We start from the raw sequence: 17,774 nt of genomic DNA on the forward strand, positions 1-17,774 counted from the left end.
TGCTGTCCACCATTGTTCCTGTACCCAAAAAAGCAAAGGTAACTGAGCTAAACGACTACCGCCCCGTAGCACTCACTTCCGTCATCATGAAGTGCTTTGAGAGACTAGTCAAGGACCATATCACCTCCGCCTTACCTGACAACCTAGACCCACTTCAACTTGCATACTACCCCAATAGATCCACAGACGATGCAATCCCCATCGCACTGCACACTGCCCTCTTCCATCTGGACAAGAGGAATACCTATGTAAGAATGCTGTTCATTGACTATAGCTCAGCATTCAACGCCATAGTACCCTCCATGCTAATCATCAATCTTGGGGCCCTGTGTCTTAACCCCGCCCTGTGCAATTGGGTTCTGGACTTCCTGATGGGCCGCACTCAGGTGGTGGTGAAGGTAGTAATCAACACCTCCACTTTGCTGATCCTCTACACGGGGGCCCCCCAAGGCTGCATGCTCAGCCCCCTCTGTGTGGCCATGCGCATCTCCAACTCAGTCATCAAGGTTACAGACAGCACAACAGTAGTAGGCCTGATTACCAACATTGACGACGCAGCTTATAGGTAGGAGGTAAGAGCCCTGGCGGAGTTGTGCCAGGAAAACAACCTTCTCCCTCAATGTCAACAAAACTAATGAGCTGATCGTGGACTTCAGGAGACAGCATGGGGAACACCCCCCTATCCACATCAATGAGACCGCAGTGGAGAAGGTGAAAATGGAAAATCTGAAATGGTCCACCCTTACAGACAGTGTTGTGAAGAACGCGCAACAGCACCTCTTCAAACTCAGGAGGCCGAAGAAACTTGGCTTGGCCCCTAAGACCGTCTTTTACAGATGCGCAATTGAAAGCATTCTGTCGGGCTATATCACAGCCTGGTACGCCCTCAACCGCAGGGCTCTTCAGAGGGTGGTCCGATCTGCCCAACACATCAACGGGGGCACACTGCCTGCCCTCCAGGACACTTACAGCACCCGATGTCAAAGGAAGGCCAAAAAGATCATCAAGGACATCAACCACCCAAGCCACGACCTGTTCATCCTGCTATCATCCAAACCAGAAGGCGAGATCAGTACAGGTGCATCAAAGCTGGGGCCGAGAGACAGAAAAACAGCTTCTATCTCAAGATCATCAGACTTAAATAGCCATCACTAGCCAGCTGGCTACCACCCGGTTCCTCAAACCTGCACCTTAGAGAGTGCTGCCCTATGTACATAGACATGGAATCACTGGTCACATGAATAATGGAACACTAGTCACTTTAAACATACTGCTTTACTCATTTCATATGTATATACTGTATTCTACTGTATTTTAGTTAATGCCATTCCAAAGTTGCTCATCCTAATATTTATATATTTTTTAATTCTGTTATTTTACTTTGAGATTTGTGTGTATTGTTCTGAACTGTTAGATACTACTGCATTGTTGGAGCTAGGAACACAAGCAGTTCGCTACACCCGCAATAACATTGGATAAATATGTGTACAGTATGTGACAAATAACATTTGATTCGATTTGACTGTTGTTCTCCAAATGTCTTGCTAAACACCTTCAATTTATTGTTCACTCTGTTCCTATTTCCAAATGGTCAAATTTCCAAACCAGGAAGGTCCAAATAGATTCTATATAAATAAAAGGTCTTTGAAACTGTTATTGATTCAAATAAAATGAAATACAATTGTATTTGTCACATGCACCTTAACCAACAACGCGGTTTAGAGAATATTGACAAAATACACTAAAGTATAAAAATAAAAAAATATACAAATAAAAAGTAACACAATATAATAAGCGAGGCAATGTGTAGGAGTACAGGTTAGTCGAGGTCATTTACTTGTGTTAGCGTTAGAACTATAAATATACTATATTCATTGGTCCTCTTAATAATGGTATACTTGTTGCTGTTCATCAAGTCTGCCTATCCTTTATCTGATGTTCACTGATCTGATGTCCTAGGGACATCCAGGACCTCATGCACAACACGGGCCCAAAGGATCCAAAGGAGATCAAGTAAGGATGTTAAACATTATCACCATATTTGTTGCACCACCTAAACATTGCATAGTCTTTGTGTTTGTGTGTGTCTGTGAACTGTGCAGATAGTGCACATTTATCCACTTATGACCCTGACGCCTAACTATACACAACTCATACATGAGCATTAGCCATTCTCATGCCATTTTGACAGGGCCTTTTCCCATTTCTATGTGAATTTAGTGTTTTTTTTCTGTTTTTCTCTCTCACTCTCTCTTTCACTCTATTTCATTGTCTGTTTAGGGTCAGAAAGGCAAACTCGGTCAGAGAGGAGAATCTGGAAGCAGAGGATCGCTGGTAAGGAGTAGATTTCTCTCTGGTCCTGTCTCTAGTCCACGACTGATTATGTTACCAGCGTTTTGTTTAGTCTACATTTCAGTCGTCATATATCACATCATGCTGGATTTTGGGGAAATGCTTGGACATGACCTCATGTTTTCTAAAGGTTTTCATGGCTGATCTTCAAAACTTGAGTGGTACAAAAACAGCATAGATAGAACTGCCATAGTCTGCTAACGTTCAAATCAGAGTTTGGATGTGCATCTCACCTTGATTTCAATTGCACTCTTTGTCAGACATCACTTATGTAGCATCAGCTTTTTAAAAACCTAAACCAACTCATGAGCGGGTTTCAGAAGATATAAATCATAATGGATCAAGCAATATAAGCCACAATCTTTACACAAGCATATTATTATAAAACATTAATTCACCATACTTGCCTACTTTGACATAGGCCTAATGTAAAAACAATTTTGAAAGACTTGGAACCTACAAAGGCTTACTGTAGATTCAATCAGTTCAGCGTTAACCCGTGATAACTGACACCTACATAGCAGATGATTGTTTTCATTTAGGCGATATGTCAGAGGTGTAACTGCGTTGGAGCTGTGAAATTGGTGAGTGGCTGCACTTGTGGCCATTTCCACTAAGCCACACTGATCCCACTCAAATTAGAAGTTCAGAACAAGAAAGTGTAAGGTACAGTGATGGAAAAAAGTATTTGATCCCCTGCTGATTTTGTACGTTTGCCCAAGACAAAGAAATTATCAGTCTATAACTTTAATGGTAGGTTTATTTAAACAGTGAGAGACAGAATAACAACAAAAAAATCCAGAAAAATGCATGTCAAAAATGTTATAAATTGATTTGATTTTAATGAGGGAAATAAGTATTTGACCCCTCTGCAAAACATGAATTAGTACTTGGTGGCAAAACCCTTTTTGGCAATCACAGAGGTCAGACGTTTCTTGAAGTTGGCCACCAGGTTTGCACACATCTCAGGAGGGATTCTGTCCCACTCCTCTTTGCTGATCTTCTCCAAGTCATTAAGGTTTCGAGGCTGACGTTTGGAAACTCAAATCTTCAGCTCCCTCCACAGATTTTCTCTGGGATTAAGGTCTGGAGACTGGCTAGGCCACTCCAGGACCTTAATGTGCTTCTTCTTGAGCCACTCCTTTGTTGCCTTGGCCGTGTGTTTTGGGTCATTGTCATCCTGGAATACACATCCACGACCCATTTCAATGCCCTAGCTGAGGGAAGGAGGTTCTCACCCAAGATTTGACGGTACATGGCCCCGTCCATCGTCCCTTTGATGCGGTGAAGTTGTCCTGTCCCCTTAGCAGAAAAACACCCCTAAAGCATAATGTTTCCACCTCCATGTTTGACGGTGGGGATGGTGTTCTTGGGGTCATAGGCAGCATTCCTCCACCTCAAAACACGGCGAGTTGAGTTGATGCCGAAGAGCTCCATTTTGGTCTCATCTGACCACAGCACTTTCACCCAGTTGTCCTCTGAATCATTCAGATGTTCATTGGCAAACTTCAGACGGGCATGTATATGTGCTTTCTTGAGCAGGGGGACCTTGCGGGTGCTGCAGGATTTCAGTCCTTCACCGCGTAGTGTGTTACCAATTGTTTTCTTGGTGGCTATGGTCCCAGCTGCCTTGAGATCATTGACAAGATCCTCATGTGTAGTTCTGGGCTGATTCCTCACCGTTCTTATGATCATTGCAACTCCACGAGTTGAGATCTTGCATGGAGCCCCAGGCCGAGGGAGGTTGACAGTTCTTTTGTGTTTCTTCCATTTGTGAATAATCGCACCAACTGTTGTCACCTTCTCACCAAGCTGCTTGACGATGGTTTTGTAGCCCATTCCAGTCTTGTGTAGGTCTACAATCTTGTCCCTGACATTCTTCGAGAGCTCTTTGGTCTTGGCAATGGTGGAGAGTTTGGAATCTGATTGATTGATTGCTTCTGTGGACAGGTGTCTTTTATACAGGTAACAAACTCCCTTTAAGAGTGTGCTCCTAATTTCAGCTCGTTACCTGTATAAAAGACACCTGGGAGCCAGAAATCTTTCTGATTGATAGGGGGTCAAATACTTATTTCCCTCATTAAAATGCAAATCAATTTATAGAATTTTTTACATGCGTTTTTCTGGATTTTTTTGTTGTTATTCTGTCTCTCACTGTTCAAATAAACCGACCACTAAAATTATAGACTGATAATTTCTTGGTCAGTGGGCAAATGTACAAAATCAGCAGGGGATCAAATACATTTTTCCCCTCACTGTAAATAGAAATAATGACAATCAAATATAAAATCATTAAACAAAAACATTTTGATTTCTATCAGCCCCTATTGAGTTGTAGATTACAGTGCCTTGCAAAAGTATTGTAACGTTCGTCGTCCTCGTCTGAGGAGGATGAAGGATCGGAGGACCAATGCGCAGAACACTAAAACAAAAATAATAAAGAGAATGACATGAAACGAAACTGGTGAAGACACAAAACAGAAAACAATCACCCACACCACACAGGTGGGAAAAGTCTACCTAAGTATGATTCTCAATCAGAGACAACAAACGACACCTGCCTCTGATTGAGAACCATACCAGGCCAAACACAAAACCATAACATAGAAAAACGAACATAGACTACCCACCCAACTCACGCCCTGACCATAAAACAAAAACATAACAAAAGAACTAAGGTCAGAACTTGACAGTACCCCCCCCCCCCAAAGGTGCGGACTCCGGCCGCAAAACCTGAACTTATAGGGGAGGGTCTGTGTGGGCGTCTGTCTGCGGTGGCGGCTCTGGCGCGGGACGTGGACCCCACCATAGTCTTTGCCCGCTTCTTTCCCCGCCTCGGTGGCGCCTTTAGAGCTGCGACCCTCGCCGCCGACCTCAGACTGGGGACCCTAGCAGCGGGCCCCGAATGGACGGGAGATTCCGGCAGCGCTGGCGTGAAGGGCGACTCTGACAGCGTCGGAGTGACGGGCGACTCTGGCAGCTCCTGACTGACGGACGGCTCTGGCAGCTCCTGACTGGCGGGTGGCTCTGGCAGCTCCTGACTGGCGGGCGGCTCTGGCAGCTCCTGACTGGTGGGCAGCTCTGGCAGCTCAGGACAGACGGGCAACTCTGGCAGCTCAGGACAGACGGGCGACTCTGGCAGCTCAGGACAGACGGGCGACTCTGGCAGCTCAGGAAAGACGGGCGACTCTGGCAGCTCAGGACAGGGGCGACTCTGGCAGCTCACAGACGGGCGACTCTGGCAGCTCAGGACAGAGGGGCGACTCTGGCAGCTCAGGACATACGGGCGACTCTGGCAGCTCAGGACAGACTGGAGACTCTGGCAGCGCTGGACAGGAGGGAGACTCTGGCAGCGCCAGACAGGTGGGAGCCCCGGGAGGAAGGAGACGGAGAGACAGCCTGGTGCATGGGGCTGCCACCGGAGGCCTGGTGCATGGAGGAGGCACCGGATAGACCGGACCGTGGAGGCGCACTGAAGGTCTGGAGCACTGAGCCTGCACAACCTTACCTGGCTGGATACTCCCCCTAGCCAGGCCAGTGCGGCGAGGTGGAACAGACCACACTGGGCTGTGCTGGCGAACCGGAGACACCGTGCGTAGGGCTGGTGCCATGTACCCCGGCCCGAGGAGACGCACTGGAGACCAGATGCGCTGAGCCGGCTTCATGGCACCTGACTCGATGCCCACTCTAGCCCGGCCGATACGAGGCGCTGCGATGTAACGCATTGGGCTATGCCTGCGCACCGGGGACACCGTGCGCCTCACGGCATAACACGGTGCCTGCCCGGTCCACCTCTCTCTACGGTAAGCACGGGGAGTTGTCTCAGGTCTCCTACCTGCCACACTCCCCGTGTGCCACCCCCCCCCCCCATACATTTTTGGGGCTGCCCCTCGTCCCAGCCGCGCTGCCTCCTCATACCAAGTATGATTCTCAATCAGAGACAACGAACGACACATGCGTCTGTTTGAGAACCATACCAGGCCAAACACAAAACCACAATATAGAAAAACGAACATAGACTACCCACCCAACTCACACCCTGACCATACTAAAACAAAGACATAACAAAAGAACTAAGGTCAGAACGTGACAAGTATTCATTTCTCCTATTTTGTTTCATTACAACCTGTTTTTATTTGGATTTCATGTAACGGACATACACAAAATAGGTGAAGTGAAATTTAAAAATTACTTGTTTCAAAATATAAAAATTTAAAAAATGGAAAAGTGGTGTGTGTATGTGTGTTTACCCCCTTTGCTATGAAGCCCCTAAATAAGATCTGGTGCAACCAATTACCTTCAGAAGTCACATAATTAGTTCAAGTCCACCTCTGTGCAACCTTAACATTTAAGTGTTACATGATCTGTCACATGATCTCCGTATATATACACCGGTTCTGAAAGGCCCCAGAGTCTGCAACACTACTAAGCAAGGGGCACCACTAAGCAAGCGGCACTATGAAGACCAAGGAGGTCTCCAAGCAGGTCAGGGACAAAGTTCTGGAGAAGTACAGATCAGGGTTGTGTTATAAAAAATCCATTATTAAAAAAATGGAAAGAATATGGCACCACCACAAACCTGCCAAGAGAGGTCCGCCCACCAAACCTCACGGACCATGCAAGGAGTGCATTAATCAGAGGCAAAAAAGAGGCCAAAGATAACCCTGAAGGAGCTGCAAGGCTCCACAGCGGAGATTGGAGTATCTGTCCATAGGACCACTTTAAGCTGTACACTCCACAGAGCTGGGCTTTACGGAAGAGTGGCCAGAAAAAAAGCCATTGCTTAAAGAAAAAAATAAGCAACACGTTTGGTGTTCGCTAAAAGGGATGTGGGAGACTCCCCAAACATATGGAAGAAGGTACTCTGGTCAGATGAGACTAAAATGTAGCTTTTTGGCCATCAAGGAAAACGCTATGTCTGGTGCAAACCCAACACCTCTCATCACCCCGAGAACCCCCTCCCCACAGTGAAGCATGGTGGTGGCAGCATTATGCTGTTGGGATGTTTTTCATCGGCAGGGACTGGGAAACTGGTCAGAATTGAAGGAATGATGGATGGGGCTAAATACAAGGAAATTCTTGAAGGAAACCTGTTTCAGTCTTTCAGAGATTTGAGACTGGGACGGAGGTTCACCTATATATATTTAGCATCTTCAAAGTGGTAGGCATGTTGTGTAAATTAAATGATACAAATCCCCCAAAAGGCAACAAAATAAGAAAAATGCCAAGGGGGGTGAATACTTTCGCAAGCCACTGTACATCTCACATTCCAGTGTTCAAACTTGTAGACAAGGCTGCACGGGATTTCTACTAATGTGACTAGCCAATGGCAATCTCCGCTTTAGGTGTAATGCCGAGATGTTATTTTGACAGCTATAATGCAGTTCCGGCTAGTGTGTGTTAGCTAGCGCGAATCTGATTGAATCTAGCCCGTAGACTTATATTCGGCTGTGCCATACCATTCCATTTTGGTGACAGATTTTCTTGATAATCAACTCTAAATAAAGCAAAGTCAGCTAAATACGGTAGCTTACCTGTCCACCTTCACACCGCATTTTCCCATAATTGAGGGGTTTCATTCCTAAACACTATGTCCACAATTTTTTTCACATTTGTGTTTTTTCATCAGAAATGAATACTTAGGGGTCCTTTATGTTGTTATGTTAATTTTTACTGTTCTCAGATTATTCATTCATAGATTTTAGATATACAGTTGAAGTCGGAAGTTTACATACAATTAGGTTACCGTCAATAAAACTCATTTTTCAACCACTCCACAAAATTCTTGTTAACAAACTATAGTTTTGGCAAGTCTGTTAGGACATCTACTTTGTGTATGACACATTTTTCCAACAATTGTTTACAGACAGATTATTTCACTTATAATTCATTGTATCACAATTACAGTGGGTCAGAAGTTTACATACACTAAGTTGACTGTGCCTTTAACTTCTCTAGGGTCTGTGGGACGCTACTGTCCCACCTGGCCAACATCCAGTGAAATTGCTGCCGCCAAATTCAAAAACAGAAATACTCATTATAAAAATGAATGAAACATACAAGTGTTATACATGGGCTTAAAGATAAACTTCTTGTTAATCCAACCACTGTGTCAGATTTCAAAAATACTTTACGGCGAAAGCAAACCATGCGATCTGAGAACAGCACCCAGCAGACAAATCATTACAAACAGTAACCAGCCAAGTAGACGAGTAACAAAAGTCAGAAATAGCGATAAAATTAATCACTTACATTTGATGATCTTCATATGGTTACACTCACAAGACTCCCAGTTACCCAATAAATGTTTGTTTTGTTCGATCAAGTCCGTCTTTATATAAAAAAAACTATTGTTTTGTTAGCGCATTTTGTTCAGTAAAACACTGTCTCAAACAACTGCCGGTGAAATTGCAGAGCGTGAAACTCAACAAAACAGAAATTCTCATAATAAACATACATAAAAGATACAAATGTTATACACAAGTTTAAAGATAAAATTATTGTTAATCCAACTGCTGTGTCAGATTTCAAAAAGGCTTTACGGTGAAAGCTAACCATGTGATTAACTGAGAACAGCCCCTATCAGACAAATCATTACAAACAGTTAGCAGCCAAGAAGAGGAGTAACAAAAGTCAGAAATGGCGATAAAATGTATCACTTACCTTTGATGATCTTCATGTGGTTACACGCCGAAGACTCCATTTTACACAATAAATGTTTGTTTTGTTTGATAATGTCCCTCTTTATGTCCAAAAACCTCAGTTTTGTTGGTGCGTTTTGTTCAATATGCCATTGGAACAAAGCGCGGTCACAAAAGACAGACAAAAAATCTAAAAAGTTCCCTAAAGGTTTGTAGAAACATGTCAAAGGATGTTTATACTCAAACCTCAAGTTATTTTTGTCATAAATAATAGATAATATTTCAACCGGACAAAAGCTTTGTCAATAGATAAGGAAAAACAAGAAAGGTGCGCTCCCCGTCGTGCACTGGCTTCATGTCTGGAAATTTCCACTGTCCACTACTTGAATGTGCTGTTTCTCCATCATTTTTCAGAGTTAAAGCCTGAAACAATGCCATAAGACTGGCCACATGTTGTAGAAGGCATAGAGATTGTTAACTGCGTCATAAGTCTTTGTATGGTGTATAGGCTTTCAATGGAAAAACAGGCATTTCAAAATAAAGGTGCTTCTTGGATGGATTTTCCTCAGGTTTTCGCCTGTCGTATCAGTTATGTTATACTCACAGACATTATTTTAACAGTTTCGGAAACGTTAGTGTTTTCTATCCAAATCTACCAATTATATGCATATCCTAACTTCTGGACCTGAGTAGCAGGCAGTTTACTTTGGACACGCTTTTCATCCAAAATTTCAAATGCTGCCCCCTACCCTAGTTGGGTTAAGGTATCACGTTCATCTGTACAAACAATAGTATAAACACCATGGGACCACGCAGCCATCATATCACTCAGGAAGGAGATGAACGTACTTTGGTGCGAAAAGTGCAAATCAATCCCAGAACAACAGCAAATGACCATGTGAAGATGCTGGAGGAAACCGGTACAAAAGTATCTATATCCACAGTAAAACGAGTCCTATATCGACATAACCTGAAAGGCCACTCAGCAACGAAGAAGCCACTGCTCCAAAACCATCATAAAAATGTCAGACTACAGTTTACAACTGTACATGGAGACAAAGATGGTACTTTTTGTAGAAATGTCCACTGGTCTGATGAAACAAAAATATAACTGTTTTGCCATAATGACCATCGTTATGTTTAGAGGAAAAAGGGGGAGGATTGCAAGCCGAAGAACACCATCCCAACCGTGAAGCACAGGGGTGGCATCATCATGTTGTGGGGGTGCTTTGCTGCAGGAGGGACTGGTGCACTTCACAGAGTAGATGGCATCATGAGACAGGAAAAAAATGTGGATATATTGATGCAACATCTCAAGACATCAGCCAGAAAGTTAAAGCTTAATTGCAAATGGGTCTTCCAAATGGACAATGACCCCAAGCATACTTCCAAAGTTGTGGCAAAATGGCATAAGAACAACAAAGTCAATGTATTGGAGTGGCCAACACAAAGCCCAGATCTCAATCCTATAGAAAATGTGTGGGCAGAACTGAAAAAGCGTGTGTGAGCAAGGAGGCCTACAAACCTGACTCGGTTACACCAGCTCTGTCAGGAGGAATGGGCCAAAATTCACTCAACTTATTGAGGGAAGCTTGTGGAAGGCTACCTGAAACGTTTGACCCAAGTTAAACAATTTAAAGGCAATGCTACCAAATACTAATTGAGTGTATGTAAACTTCTGACCCACTGAGAATATGATGAAAGAAATAAAAGCTGAAAGAAATAATTATCTCTAATATTATTCAGACATTTCACATTCTTAAAATAAAGTGATGATCCTAACTGACCTAAGACAGGGAATTTTTATTAGGATTACATGTCAGGAATTGTGAAAAACTGAGTAAGTGATTTTGGCTAAGGTGTATGTAAACTTCTGACTTCAACTGTATATAGCACAGCCACACAACTACTATATATCCGTTCGTATCATGCATATTTAACATTTTTTAAATATTATTTTTAATATGGACTTCACACATGTTTAATTTGTACAGTTCTTTATTAAAAATAACATTTTTCACATTTGACTGTACAAAACCTTGCAGTGCTGTACTTAACCTGGTTACATTAAAAGTCGGTCATATTGATAATAAGATTCCTGTGATTTCACACCAAAAACATGACAGGGCTTTCACACATTTGGTGCTGATGGCTCGTTCTCCCTTTTTCTTTATCCTTCTTGCTTATTTTGTCTTTCTTCTTCCTCAGGGTGTGGTTGGTCTCCATGGCCCGAGAGGCATGGTGGGGCGAGACGGGCTGGAGGGCGTGCCAGGCGTAGACGGAGTCTCAGGGAAGGATGGGTCCAAAGGCATGCCAGTGAGTAGAGCGTGTGGAGCGTGTGGAGAGAGAGTTTTGGACAGTAATTGTGGTCAGTAGTAGTTGTGGTCAGTAGTTGTGTACTCAATAGTTGTGTGGTTGTGGTCAGTAGTTGTGAGGTTTAGTAATTTTATGGTCACTATTTGTGTGGTTGTGGTCAATAGTTGTGTGGTTAGAAGTTGTGGTCAGGAGTTGTTGGCAGTAGTTGTGTGGTCAGTTGCTGTGCGGTTGTGGCAAATAGATGTCTTTCTCAGTAGTCATGTGGTCAATAATTGTGTTGTGTGATCAGTTGGTGTGTGGTTGTTGTCAGTAATTGTCTTTCTCAGTAGTTGTGTGGTCAGTAGTTGTGTTATTGTGGTCAGTAGTTGTATGGTTCAGTAGTTTTGTGGTAAGTAGGTTTAGTCAGTAGTTGTGTGGTTGTGGTGAGTAGTTGTCTTTCTCAATAGTTGTGTGGTCAGTCGTTGTGTGATCAGTTGGTGTGTGGTTGTTGTCAGTAGTTGTGTGCTCAGTAGCTGTGGTCAGTAGGTGTGTTGTGGTCAGTAGCTGTGGTCAGGTGTTGTGGTCATTAGTTGTATGGTTTAGTAGTTTTGTGGTAATTAGGTTTAGTCAGTAGTTGTGTGGTCAGTTTTGTGGTTGTGGTGAGTAGTTGTCAGTAGTTGTGTGGTTATCAAAATCAAATCAAATTTTATTGGTCACATACACATGGTTATGTGATGTTAATGCGAGTGTAGCAAAATGCTTGTGCAGTGCAGTAATATCTAAACTGTAATCTAACAATTCCACAACAACTACCTAATACACACAAATCTAAAGGGATGGAATAAGAATATGTACTTTCAAATATATGGATGACCGATGGCCGAGCGGCATAGGCAAGATGCAATAGATGTTATAAGATACAGTATATACATATGAGATGAGTAATGTAAGATATGCAAATATTATTAAAGTCGCATTATTTAAAGTGACTAGTGATCAATGTTTTAAAGTGGCCACTGATTTGAGTCTGTATGTAGGCAGGAGCCTCTTTGTGTTAGTGATGGCTGTTCAACAGTCTGATGTCCTTGAGATAGTAGCTGTTTTTCAGTCTCTCGGTCCCAGCTTTGATGCACCTGTTTTGAACTCGCCTCCTGGATGGTAGCGGGATGAACAGGCAGTGGCTCGGGTGGTTGTTGTCCTTGATGATCTTTTTGGCCTTCCTGTGACACTGGGTGCTGTAGGTGTCTTGGAGGGCAGATAGTTTGCCCCCAGTGATGAGTTGTGCAAACCGCACCACCCTCTGGAGACCCTTGTGGATGAGGGCGGTGCAGTTGCCATACCAGGCAGTGATACAGCCCAACAGGATTCTCTCAATTGTGCATCTGTAAAAGTTTGTCAGGGTTTTAGGTGACAAGACACATTTCTTCAGCCTGTGCAGTCGTATGTGTATACTAACTGCCTGTGTATATTGGTTTCTAGCTTCCCTGAAAAGTTGCATATCACAGGGGCTGTTCGATGCTAATGCAAAACTCCATAGGATGTTTTTGTGTTGGTTAAGGGCAGTCAGGTCTGGAGGAGAACCTATACCTATAAGATATATCTGCTCCTGGTTCTAAATTTCTTGAATGGGGCATGCTTATTTAAGATGGTGAAGAAGGCATTTAAAAAAAATAACCAGGCATCCTCTACTGACCGGATGAGATCAATATCCTTCCAGGATACCCCGGTCAGGTCGATTAGAAAGGCCTGATCGCTGAAGTGTTTCAGGGAGCGTTTGACAGTGATGAGTGGGGGTCGTTTGACCGCTGACCCATTACGGATACAGGCAATGAGGCAGTGATCACTGAGATCTTGATCAGAGGTGTATAGGTTGAGCATATCATTAGTAAAGATTGAAAAAAGTTCTACCTGGAATATGTTTGAGAGACTTCCATTAAATATCACCCTCTGTGTTCCATAATATAGCAGGGGGTGTAAAGCCAAAACACATACGTTTTTCCATCAGCAGACTATGATGGATAATGTCAAAAGCCGCATTGTCTAACAAAACAGCTCCCATAATATTTTTATCGTAATTGTCTCTCAGCCAATCATCAGCCATTTGTGTAAGTGCTGTGCTTGTTGAATATCCTTCCCTATAAACATGCTGAAAGTCTGTTGTCAATTTGTTTACTGTAAAATAGCATTGTATCTGGTCAAACACCATTTTCTTTCATAAGTTATCCAAAGGGTTGGTTACAGGCTGATTGGTCAGCTATTTCAGTCAGCCAGTAGAGAGGGCTTTACTATTCTTGGGCAGTGGAATTATCCAACACAAAAATAATGAATGCATCATGCAACAATTTCTCAGATTTTGCTGAGTTACAGTTCATATAAGGAAATCAGTCAATTTAAATAAATGCATTAGGCCCTAATTTATGGATTTCACATGACTGGGCAAGGGTGAAGCCAGTGGTGGGCCTGGGAGGGCATAGGCCCACCTACTTGGGAGCCAGGCTGACCAGCTGGGAAGCCAGGCCCAGCCAATCGGAATTAGTTTTTCCCCCCAAAAGGGCTTTATTACAGACAGAAAAAAACCTCTGCACCCCCCTTTTTGCGCATATGGAACATTTCTGCAATCTTTTATTTCAGTTCATGTAACATGGGATCAGCACTTTACATGTTGCGTTTATATTTTTTGTTCCAGTGTAATTTTGCTACGCTCCAGGTCTGAGGGCACACACTTTCTAGGTGGCTTAGATTGAAAATACGGCAAATATGAATGGCAATATCGTCTGCTATTATCCTCAGTAGTTGTCAGACTCCAGTGCTATGTCGGACGAGCTAAATGCCTTTTATGCTCGCTTCAAGGCACGCATTACACTGAACCATGCATGAGAGCACCAGCTGTTCCGGACAACTGTATGATCACGCTCTCCCTAGCCGATGTAAGAACTTTAAACAGGTTAACATTGATAAGGCCTTGGGGACAGAGGGATTACCAAAATGCATACTCAGACCATGTGCTGACCAGTTAGCAAGTATCTTCACTGACATTTTCAACCTCCTCCTGACTCAATCTGTAATCCCCACGTTTCAAGCAGACCACCGTAGTACCTGTGCCCAAGAATGCCAACGTAACCTGTCTAAATTACTATTGCCCTGTAGCACTCACATCTGTAGCCATGAAACGCTTTGAAAGGCTGGTCATGGCTCACATCAACACCACCATCCCAGACAACCTGGACCCATTCCAATTTGCATACCGCCCCACAGATCCACAGATGACACAATCTCTATTGCACGCCACAATGCCCTTTCACATCTGGACAAAAGGAAAATCAGCGTTCAACACCATAGTGCCCACAAAGCTCATCACTAAGCTAAGGACCTTGGGACTAAACACCTCCCTCTGTAACTGGATTCTGGACTTCCTGAGGGACCACCCACAGGTGGTAAGGGTAGGCAAACAACACATCTGCATCGCTGGGGCCCCTCAGGGGTGCATGCTTAGTCTCCTCCTGTACTCCTTGTTCACCCATGACTGCATGGCCAAGAATGACTCCAACACCATCATTAGGTTTGCTGACAACACAACAGTTGAGCCAGCCTATAGGGAGGAGGTCAGAGTCCTGGCAGTGTAGTGCCAGGACAACAACCTCTCCCTCAATGTGAGCAAGACAAAGGAGATGATCATGGACTACTGGAAAAGGAGTCAAACAGGCCCCCATTAACATCGACGGGGCTGTAGTGGAGCGGGTCGAGAGTGTTCCTTAGTGTCCACATCACCAACAAACTATCATGGTCCAAACACACCAAGACAGTCGTGAAGAGGGCACAACAGCACCTTTTCCCCCAAAAGAGACTGAAAGATTTGGCATGGGTTCCCAGATCTTCAAATAGTTCTACAGCTGCACCATCGACAGCATCCTGACCGTTAGCTTCACCGCCTGGTATGGTAACTGCTCGGCATCCCACCGTAAGGCGCTACAGAGGGTAGTGCACATGGCCCAGTACATCGGGGCCAAGCTTCCTGCCATCCAGGACCGATACAGTAAGTGGTGTCAGAGGAAAGTCCGTAAAATTGTCAGAGAGTCACCCAAGTTATAGACAGTTTTCTGTGCTACCGCAGGGCAAGGCTGTTATTGTAAATAAGATTTTGTTCTTAACCGACATGCCAACTTAAATAAAAGTTCAATATAAAAAAGCTGGGGCTCATTCTTCACAATAAGAATACTACCCAATGAATAATAATGATAAACAGGACAATACAGTTCAAAGAAATAGACTCTCTCTCTCTCTCTCTCTCTCTGTAGGGCGAGCATGGTGACGATGGTGAGTTCGGTCTCCCTGGCAAAGCTGGTTACCGTGGAAAAGTCGGCGGGCTGGGACTGCCGGGCGATATGGGAACCTTCGGACCAAAGGTACTGTAAGAGAGATGGAAATTGTGTAGTTGAGTATGGAGGAAGGGTTTTCATCAGGGTGTAAACATAGGCCAAGGATAATTGAATGACAATTCCAATTCAATAATTGTAAAATCGTCATTAAATCCTTTTCGAGTCATCCCCTGAATTGAATTAATTAAAATGTAATTAAGCTCAACTTAAAGAATGTCTCAATTCTAGAAACATTTATGGAACGTTATTGTAGAGTAATAGGCACCTACTCCATACTACTATTCTTCATGTCAGTTGGCTCTATGTGATTTCTTCTCCCAGGGTGAAAGGGGCCTCCCAGGACAGACAGGACCCTCAGGGAAGAGAGGCTTTAAGGGTGGGATGGGACTGCCAGGGCCACAGGGGGACCAAGGGCCCAAAGGACAACCTGTAAGTTTCAGCCAACTAACCACATGTATATAGATCAATATTGACATTGATGATACTGGTAATGCTCACATAGCATGGTTCCTGTATTAGCTTACTTCTGTTTTCTGATGAAGGTCTATTGATGGACGTTGTTTCCCCCCATTGTTGGGGCCACATCCTAACTGCTGTGTCTGATCTGTTCCAGGGTGATACAGGAGAACCAGGTTTTCCAGGGATACTGGGAGTGTTTGGACCAACAGTGAGTTCATAAACACATGCACATGTCAGGCAGCCAAGGGGTATATGTCATGTAGCTGAACTACACCACCTACTGCATGTGTATATATATAATATATATATATATTATACAAGAAATGCACAAAAAAAGTCCTTAATAATGTTCATGAAAACAGTCGAGTTAGCAAAAAACAGTGTCCTTCCACCGCCAGTAGATGGCGACCTCGTACCACACAGCCCAGTTCAGATCTTAAGATGGCTAGGTGGGACAACCACATAAAGTGAGCTCCAAAAGTCTTGGGACAGTGACAAATGTTTTTGTTGCTTTGGTTGTGCACTTAGGATTTGAAATGATACATTGATTGAGGTTAAAGTACAGACTGTCATCTTTAATTTGAGGGTATTTTCACCCTTATCTGGTGAACCATTTAGAAATTACAGCACTTCTTGTACATATTCCCCCCATTTTAGGGGACCAAAAGTATTGGGACAAATTCACATATATGCGTATTAAAGTAGTCAAACATTTTCTATTTGTATTCAGCAGCTACTCTTCCTTGGGTCCAGCAAAATTAAGGCAGTTATACATTTTAAAAACATTACAATACATTCATAACAGAATTCACAACATTAAGTGTATGCCTCAGGCCTCTACTACCACATATCTAGAACACAAAATCAATGTGTACATGTGTGTATGTTATCGTGTGTTTGTATTAAGTCCCATAGCCCAGATTATTTTGTGCCCAATAGAAATGAATGGTGAAGGATTCAATAATCTTAGCTTAGACAAGGAAGCCTTGAAATGGGGTGATAGTTAAAAATCACTACAATACTTTAAATGGGGGGTGGAATACATGTGTTGCACATGAAGTTATACTGATTGTTTGTCATTGATGTTCCCAGGGGCCTCCAGGTGACTTGGGACCAAAAGGCATACAGGGACCAAAAGGGCCACATGGCACAATGGTAAGTAGGGGCCTTTTGTAGACCAGTAATTTCCGGCATGCTAGCTCTACCAAACCTGGGTTCAAGTAGTATTTGTTTTCTTTCAAATACTTTGAGGTTTAGTTTCCCGGACACAGCTCAAGCCTAGTCCTAGATGAAAAAGAACCCTGGAGGAAGAGTTTTTGAGTTTGCTTTTTAGTCTAGGACTAGGCTTAATCTGTTTTATTTAGCCTGCCTTAAGTGTCAGAGGGGCTGGGTTTGCACTTTTGGGACTATTCTGTGATGGGTTTATTGATTGCACACACAGGAGAAGGCTTTGTCTGAAACATCTGTGTGAAAAAGTATTTCCCTTGCTGCTGCTAGAGAAAATATATTAAAATAGCATAAATAATATATTGTACTATGTCTACATTGTGTGCGAACATACCCTCTTGAACACTTTATTGGTTACACCATGTAAGAACACAGATTTTTTTCAAACCAATGTCAGTTAGCGCAATTGTATCTTGGTCTCTTT

At 43.4% G+C, this 17,774-nt stretch overlaps 1 protein-coding gene across 1 annotated transcript in view; it reads left to right on the forward strand.

Moving 5' to 3' along the window:
• The window catches only part of col27a1a (collagen, type XXVII, alpha 1a), a 250,288-nt gene that overhangs the window by 211,991 nt on the left and 20,523 nt on the right, over positions 1-17,774 (forward strand). Inside the window, exons 45-51 of the mRNA XM_029657740.2 lie at positions 1,960-2,013; positions 2,281-2,334; positions 11,202-11,309; positions 15,584-15,691; positions 15,986-16,093; positions 16,278-16,331; positions 17,216-17,278. Coding sequence (XP_029513600.1) covers positions 1,960-2,013; positions 2,281-2,334; positions 11,202-11,309; positions 15,584-15,691; positions 15,986-16,093; positions 16,278-16,331; positions 17,216-17,278 — 549 coding nt within the window. The remainder of the gene's footprint in view (positions 1-1,959; positions 2,014-2,280; positions 2,335-11,201; positions 11,310-15,583; positions 15,692-15,985; positions 16,094-16,277; positions 16,332-17,215; positions 17,279-17,774) is intronic.

This window comes from Oncorhynchus nerka, linkage group LG4 (genome assembly GCF_034236695.1).
Source record: "Oncorhynchus nerka isolate Pitt River linkage group LG4, Oner_Uvic_2.0, whole genome shotgun sequence".
In the NCBI taxonomy this organism is placed as follows: Eukaryota; Metazoa; Chordata; class Actinopteri; order Salmoniformes; family Salmonidae; genus Oncorhynchus; species Oncorhynchus nerka.